The 8,972-nt window shown below is 36.6% G+C and overlaps 1 protein-coding gene across 1 annotated transcript; it reads right to left on the minus strand.

Moving 5' to 3' along the window:
- Positions 1-1,920: 1,920 nt before the first annotated feature.
- Positions 1,921-8,243, minus strand: LOC128992359 (dephospho-CoA kinase domain-containing protein-like). Its single transcript, XM_054415901.1, has 4 exons — positions 7,934-8,243; positions 4,721-4,924; positions 3,285-3,372; positions 1,921-2,251 (listed from the first exon to the last, which is right to left on the minus strand). Exons 1-4 carry the CDS (start codon positions 8,043-8,045, stop codon positions 1,951-1,953), a joined length of 705 nt encoding a protein of 234 aa, XP_054271876.1. The 5' UTR covers positions 8,046-8,243; the 3' UTR covers positions 1,921-1,950.
- Between the last annotated feature and the right edge of the window lie 729 nt (positions 8,244-8,972).

Consider the following 8,972-nt stretch of genomic DNA (forward strand, 5'->3'; position numbering starts at 1 on the left):
TGTCGATCGCTTGGAGGCCCGTTGTCCAAGAACGCGTCTATTCAGTTCAACAGTTGGTTGCTGACTGTGTTAAAATTTTTTTTTTTTGCTCTCACTATTAGCGTTAAGAGCCAAGTGTTGAAGATCCTATTCATCGAAGAGATAGAAAACGAGGAAATTCTGGACCTTTAGTGAACCTCGATTGTGTACCCACAGTGTTTTCAAAAAGAGAAGTGAGGAAGGATATTTTAGAATACTTATCAAAAACCACTTTAATGCAGACAAGAGTCTGTTAAGTGATTTTTTTTTTTACTTTTAATGGAATCAGTTTACGTTCCGTTAAATCCTTTAAAGTTTAAGTTGTAATAATTTAATTTAACACTAATTTATTATTATTTTGAAATTGTTCTTTACTTAAATCTTTACTTAAAAGTCAATACTTTGGTGAATTATTTTAGACTATACCGGTAACTTTAATTTAATTTTGTGTTTTTGTTCGTAGCGGGTCTCTAACTCGTCTGATTTTAATTATCAATAACCCAAATGGAAGCCCCTACATTACTGAATATTTTAAGGTTGAAACGAACTGCAAGCGTTAATAAGAACTGGAGATATTTAAAAAAATGATAAAAGTACGAAACGTCTATAAGAAATGTATGGGGAAGAGTTTTCTTTTGAATATCTTTAAAACGAAAAAAAAATAAAAACGAATTCCCGCATTGAAATTAGCATGAAAATCTAGTTTTGTAAATGATGTGTCACAAAACTATCATTACATAAAAACAATATGTATATCCAAGATGGCGGCCATAAACGTTTTTCCTATCGAAATGAAGTAATAACCACCCAATAAATACTGGTGGTGGTCTTAAGTCAATATCTCGAAAATGTGCATATAAAATGCATGTGGAATCATTTTTTACTTTTCCAATGTTGGGAAAAGCCAACATTTTTTATAATGATTTTAGGGGGTTTCCTATGGACCGATGTTTGGCAACTTTTAGTATATCACTCAGCAGACTCAACACTACAAAATAAAACCTTAAAACATTATCTTGCAATCTTTTTAGGTCATATTCTATATTTCTTTGACTATAGCCATTACATTAAGATACTGTATATTATGGAGTATACGGGAGAACACAGAAACAACAATGCAATAGACGCAATAGACGCTGGCCGTCAGCGATCCCGTCTGCTCCCGGAGCAGTGCCCCGCGTCAGACGCTCAGCGTCTCAAGCGTCAGACGCTAGAGTTGGACAACGGGCCCATTGAAATCAATGCTTAGCAGTCACTGAGCGTCCATCGCTAGCGTCTATTACTCAGCGTCAGACGCAACAGACGCGTTCTTGGACAACGGGGCTTAAAAATGTGTCCTAAGCTGATTGACAAGTAGGTCTGTTTGAGAAATAGAGCTAATTTAAAATCACAATTAGAAAAAAAATACTAGAATAACTCCCGGTTGAAAAATGTGTTTAAGGTCAGTAAATGCCTACACCTACACAATTCTTTAGCAAAACATTGATAGAAAACTGTTCACATAAAATTAAGATTTTGTACACTTACTATTTAACAATTTCCTATTGCCTATAATTTTTCACCTGAGATTCTTTACGGTATCCATTGAAACTTGTATCTAAGTTGTACATTAAATTAGTAACATGAATCAACCATAAATCATGACTTACCATTTATCAGCGTTTATTTTTTAGTTGGAACTAGGCTGGTTAACCAATCAACAAACTTGGTTTTAATTGGTATTTTTTTACATGGGTATACCTGGTGTTTCTGTTTTTACATTAATTGGTGTTGGAAGAACGTTTTTTTTTTGTACTACTGACAAGATAAACGTATAATAAACATAATATGCCAATTGATGGTGAGTCATAACTTACAGATTTTTTATAGTTGGTGAGAAAGGGTAAGAGACTTACTACCGTATGCGTTGCTGGTAGACATTTATACACTACATCACTGTGTGATTCGGTTCTGGTACATTCTAGTTCCGAGCCATATAATAAAAGATACGACACCAGAGCAGAACAGCCCAGCAATGATGCGCAGTCTCCAGTGATGTCTACTGCATTTGAGAGCCGCCACGATCCTTGTGACTTGCTCCCGAGTGTCGTCTACGCTGCCTGAGTTCTCTATCACGTAATGTGCTCGCTCACACTTCTGGTCCAGCGCCATCTGTGAGGCGATACGCTTCTTGGCCCGCGTCTCAGTCAGATTACCTCTCTCTATCAGCCGCATCAGTTGGATGTCTTCCTCACTGGAAAACCATCAAATTGAATTTAATATACAGTACTTGAGATAACAGTGATAAAGTAACTGCTATTTCAACAGCACTTATCCACATACCTCCTTAAAGATGTAGGCCCTTAGTTTTTGTCGCACAAAATATAGAAAAAGGCAATATTTAAACATAATTTATTATTTACAAATACAACCATTTACTCATTTCAAACACGTATTTAATCAAGAGAGAGGTTTATTAACAGGAATTTTTAGAGTTCAACTAGTTTATCTGAGAAAATTTAAGTCCAGGGACTTAAACACAAACAATATGATTATTTCATCCTAATATAGGACTTTTTAGGAAGAAGGTATAAGAAATAAGTCACATCTTCTACTTAAAGTTTCCATTACATAAGGTATATACAATCCTTAGATAATTATTAACGTTGCGTTTTCTGAGGAAAAACCAAATTCATGGATTTCTAAACTCAAGGCAGAAGTGTCGTGGGTTCCGATCCTGGTCACTGCCACTAACTTTTATCAGTACAGTTCACCTTTGTACTGTACCGGCTCACCCCTTGCTTTGCTGGATACGTTCCACGCACAGATCAGTAGTCTATGTGGACGGGCAAATGCAAGGTTAAAAGAGGCCGCCAACCTCTTAAAAAAAAAACAAAAAAAAAAAAAAAACTGACGAGCGAGGAAAAGCCCTAACACTGGGCAAAAATTGTTATTGCACAGGGTATCTTCTTCCAACATGAGAGTGAGGGGGGCGGATGGGGGGGGTCTTTGCCTTAGACACCAGAACTGGTGCTAAACACAACTTAAGTGTACCATTGATTGTTTCCTCTGTATCTTCTCTGTGGTTTACTTAAGAAAATTTTCATCAGAAGGGCACACTTCAATTAATAGCTTAAGTAACTATCTCCCCTTAAATGCAAAAATTCACTCTCTCATAGTTTATTTTCCACTTTAAATGATTAATTTGATTTACAGACTTAGACAACATTGTAATCAATCGATCAACTTTATTTTTAAATATCAGTTTAAATAAACACAGCACCTACCATGTAACAACTATAATTTTATGGATATAATCCAACATTGCACCAGATTCAAATAGAAGAGGCAAATCCATGACAATGAACTGATGACCTGGAAGAAACATGCAAATTAGCACATGATTGACAGAAACACAAAGATATTACAATTAGTACTCTTTTGATTCTTAAAATATTCTTTTAAAATAAATATTTTGTTCCATATCTTGAATATGGATCAATTATATAGACATCAATTTAGGTGAAATGTCAAGTAGAAGAGGCCCATACTAATCCATTTTTTTATCTTGCTTTGAGGCATAACCCGATTAACACGTTCACTGCAGCATACATCAAACAGGGGCACGCCAATGGCGGCGAGGCCCAGGTGCGCCACCGAATCAGCGAATGCAATTGGCATTCAAATATTTCAGCCTGACGAATAACAAAAGAGCACCGGTGATTGTGCTGCGATACCCCGATAGTGGAGGTAGTTCACTGAAACACCCAAAGATAGCAGTACCTGAATCCGTAGCCAGTAAGAATAAGAATAAGAATCCTTTATTACTAGACACAGTTGTGCAATAGACATTGTCAAAGCTATAAACTAAAAAATGTAACAAACATTATGAACATTAACACAGTGGACCTTAACATAATGTAAAACTTAGCCTATATCATCAACCCGTGTTACACAGTGTCTTTGTAATGTGGCTTGAAGAGAGAAAATCCCCAAAACTGGGACAAAAGCATTGCCAGACAGGATTTTACGAAAATTTTTAGTACTAACCTATACCAAAATAAAGCTCACATTCTAAGCTACAGGCTGGCAACAATTATAACGTTCCCCAGCAACAACGGAGCTTAAAATGAATCAATGTCGATGGGAGAGGCCCAATGACTGGTAAACCCGGCATCCGCAGTGAAGGTGTTAAAAATGATTTATTCCTTTAATGATATATTATTTATTAATCACAGGAGCAGGAGTGAAGTAAGTTGAGTGAAGTTCTGGCAAAGTCTAAAATACTATTCTTGGTTAAGTACTACTGAAGTGGAGGACTGTTGTTTTAAACTATATACAATCGTAAATCCACAATTAACTTGTTCGCTGCGGGCTACTATAATTATTGAAGTGCCTGAGCACTAGCACTGCACGCAACCTACTATACACATAGCACTGCGCTTCACTTACTAACATTGCCTCGGACGGTCTGAGCTCAGCATTCGGTGGGGAATGTTTTTATTGTTATTGTTATTGTGTGTAGTGCCGGTTTTGGACGTTATTTTAGTGCAATTCGTTTTTGAATTGGTTATTCTTGTATCAAATTAATATAGGTTAGCCGTAAACCACTAATTAGCTTGAGAAGGATGAGTTAAGCTTACACCTTACTTATTAAGTTAAATAGGCCTATAGGTAAGTTACATGTCCCAAGTTCAACTAGAAGAAAATATCAACAACTCACCTTGGAAAAAACATCTGACGGCAGCCCAAAGCAATTCTTTGTAAATCTCTGGATGAGTAATTTCATTTAATTTCCTCCTCTTTTTTGGGTCATCAAAAATTATATCTCCTAAAGCTTCCCTGTTAAGTTCTCCTGAAGGATGAAAAACCTCCTCTCCGAATTCTTGTCTTATTTTTTTCCATGCTACTTTTCCTGGTTCTACAACTGAAATTATCAACAAAATATATTTTGAAAGGTTTTTATATATAAAAACTATTTTCAATTAGGATAAGTTATTATAATTGTATATTATTTCATCACAAGGGCTGAAGGGCTTAAAGTGACTCTTCTCCTCAGCCGGAAAATGAGCGAGGGTCGAAAAGACACTTATTGCCCGTATGATGAACTATTTTCGTCATAAATTGCAACATTATTTGACAAACTGATTTAGAAAACGAAACTAGGCTACTTTTTATGTAAAGATAACCTCTCAATAGCCTGTACCTAACTATTTCCAACTCGTTTTCAATTTTGCTTGCAATCTAACAGATGTTCAGTAAATTGTTTTGTCCATTAAGATTGTGTTAGAGTAAATTATTTGATATGTTGAACAATTGACAAGAATGTAACAATAAGTTACTACCAAATTAAACAATTGATACGGTACATTATTATGATAACATGCGATTGCTTAAGCCGCGTTTACACCGGAGTTAGGAACACATGTTTACAACAAATGTTTTTTATTTAGTGTTTACAATAGAAATTTTGTTTCCCACTAAAAGTCGGTAGAGATCAAAGGGTGTTCAAAAAATTAGGAAATGTTTCTGTACTCCTATGATGTTTACAAAACTTCCCCACTACCCCCCCGCGCCTATCGACCACCACGAGACTACGTGGCGCGCCCTCGGCGCCAGTCAGTCTTCGCGCTGTCATATAACTGAGTGCACTGTCTGCTACTGTAAAATTAGATGTTGTGTCATTCAATTATTCAAAAATTCAACATTCATCATCATTCAATAGGTTATTGCCACTGTATTTTGACCTGGCTTGCAGCGATGATCTCGCCCAGTACAAATACTGTCTACACTGTGACGATAGGATTACACACGCCGCTTTGGCCAGTAAAAGATCCTCTTCTGTAAACATCTTGAGAGGGACTGACTTAGTGTTCTCGGGAACAGTGATTAAATATGTTTCCAACAAAATCAAAGAAAGGTGCACTATATGTTGTAACAGAAGTTTAAATACCTAATTCATTTTTTTCATTTCATTAAAACTTCTGTTCTAAAAACATTTGTTTCAGAAACAAGTGTTACCAACAAAAATTTCCAAACATTTTGTTCCAAACTCCGATGTAAATGCAGCTTTAACTTACCTCATGTTTAAATATTAAATTAATTTTACTCCCTAGGGAGTAAAAAAGCTTTGGTCACAAGAGACAGGGACCTAAACCAACTACGCACTGACGCAGAATGCCTTCTTGCTCGCGCAAAGGAGTGGTTCAATCAGAACTTACTCAAAATAAATGACGAGAAGACTCAAACACTGCCGTGTACACTCAAACCAAACCATCTGGATGAAGAAACTGTCAAACTCCTGGGCTTCTGGATTGACACCAGGTTAAGTTGTAAACATCAAATTAGCCTGGTATGCATCAAGTTTGCCAGAGTGGTCTATCTCCTGGAGGAAACTTGTGTTCGTTATCTCTAAACCGTACTTAGTCACAGTGTACCATGCTCTCTTTCAAAGCCACATAAGCTAACTTATGGCATCACACTCTAGGGCCATACAGCTGCAACACACGACATCTTGCTTCTTCAGAGAATGGCGTAGATGCGAGCAAAAAAAAAAGGCTTTATCACGTTAGCTGGGCACTGTTAAAGTGCAGTGTTATGACCACTGTTAAAGTAGGCCTATCTTTAAAGACCTAGAAAGGTTCTGACCATCTACAGCTAGGACATCCTAGAAATAGCATAGACTTAAAGAAAATTCAGCAAAACTCGCTCGATTTAAGTGACCAACATTCATACCAAACACGACATGGACATCTCCTTGACCTACCCAGATGTCGACTTGTCTGGACTGAAAAGGGCTCCCTTACTACAGTAGTAAGCTCTATAACACGCTCCCAGTTAAAGTGTGTGAGCTGGACATTAGGGCCTTTAAAGATACACTGAGAGATAAACTTATCTGGTGGCCAGACCTCTATAAACTTAAGTGAGCTGGACAACACTTAACACTTTTTAGAAACCTGCGTCATCTTAGTTAGCTTTCATGTTAAATAACTTAAATAGCATAAGGCCTATAAGTTACCTGACACAATCTCTTCCGACTTTGTCGGTCCCCGATGCAGTATTCAAGTAGGTATCAAATAAGATGAAGATGGATAAGATAAGATGAATAAGATAAGATGGATAAGATGAATAAGATTATTGTTATCTACTCAAATCAAATTTATTATTGTTATCCATTGTAACGCTTTTACTGATTTGTTTTGTTGTAACTGTTTTGTTTATTGTCACTTGTTTGTTGCAACCGCTGTCTTTTTGCCATCTTGTTGCCGTCTCTCTTGTTGTTGTTATCAATTCATTCTAATTTCTTTTGTTTTCACTCAACATTATTTATAACTAGCTTTAAGAAAGTCTTGTTTGTATTGCATTGATTTGTACGAAATATCAAAATGGAGCTGTCCGTTGGAATGTAAAATAAATAAATAAGATGGCTCCGTTATGAGCCGAAACTAGTTGTTTCACAACCACTTGGGATTGACGACATTACAGGTACAGTATTTTTAAACCACTTTAATTGTATCAAATAACTTAAGTATCGAGTAGTTTAGCAGTAAAAATTAGTGAGTCCTCTAGACTAGGCCTACTGCCAAAGTGAAGACGTAACTTAGGCCATGGCAAGCAATGCTCCACAAACAATTAACTTAGGCTAATGGTCACATGTCTTTTTGAAGAGGTGAACAGACCGTTGTATATGTAAGTTGCGCCTAAATCTAAGCCTTAGAGCCATACCTTATAACAACCACTCATTTCACATCAAACTTAACTGATTTAATGTTATTTGTTACTAACATAAGAATTGATGATAGACCTAGCCTAAGTTATGCCTTAATCCTTGAAAATAATCTATTATTTTAAATAACTTACCGTAACTTAAATAGCCTAGGCCTCGGTCTAGCTTAATACCTACAAATAATTATTTTACTACCTTCCTAGAACCTACCTTTTCTGGCCATCTTATCTGCATCTATCACTGGGATCCCATATTCTTCAAACATTTCACTTACAGTTGATTTTCCAGTGGATATACCACCAGTTAGGCCTACGATAAACATGACTTTCAAATTGATTTGACCAAGTCTAAATTACTAATCACAGATCATTTGATTTGAATCAAAATGAATTGCAATTTGCAGTTATATAATAAAATGGAATGTTGCTGCGAAGTGCGAAGTATTAAAAAGATTAAGATTGCTATAACCTACTGAGTTCTGATCTGAGTTCAGTGAGTTGATGTTTAAAAGTTAAATCTACTATCATGAAAAACCAAACCACTTTTATTTACATTAACAGCTGTTTTGTTTTGTTTACCCGAGTGTTTTCCTTCCTTTCCTTAGAGCCTAAGCACAAAAACGGTACTGCCAGACTATGAAATAAGAAATCAAAATTTATTTGCCCATTGATTATAGGAGCTTTACTTATACATTAAGCCGCGTTTACACCGGAGTTTGGGACAAAATGTTTGGATTGGAACTTGTTAAAGTCTACAACGGACAGTCCACTTTTTTGTTCTTGTCACGAGGTCAGTCCTCGTTGTGGGGGGGGGGGGGGGGTGGCGCGTAGTCAGGTGGTGGTTGGTTGGCGAAGGGGTATCGGGGACGTGTTCGTGTTGTAAACAGCGTAGACGTTATACTCCGTTCTAACAGCCGTGGCACCTGAGGGATTAGGAGACCCCATGGAAACCCTTGGGGCCTCCTAATCCCTCAGGTGACACGGCTGTTTGAACGCACTATAACAAAAACATTTGTTCCAAAACAAATGTTTCGTTTTTAACATACTTAGATCTTTACCAACTTTTGGCGGGAAACCAAATTTCTGTTTAAAAAATGTTTTCCAACATATTTTTATTTTATCTTATACAGGGGCAGGCCAAAACCATAAAGCAATTCATCAGAAAAGTCAAATTACTATTGTACTAAGTACGAATTAGTATTGTGCATTCCCCGAAAGTTTTTTTTATTGATAGGTCCTAAAGATTCACG

The sequence above is a fragment of the Macrosteles quadrilineatus genome, unplaced genomic scaffold (genome assembly GCF_028750875.1).
Source record: "Macrosteles quadrilineatus isolate MER2022 unplaced genomic scaffold, UCM_ALF_1.0 Scaffold_4__1_contigs__length_99947679, whole genome shotgun sequence".
Taxonomy (NCBI): domain Eukaryota; kingdom Metazoa; phylum Arthropoda; class Insecta; order Hemiptera; family Cicadellidae; genus Macrosteles; species Macrosteles quadrilineatus.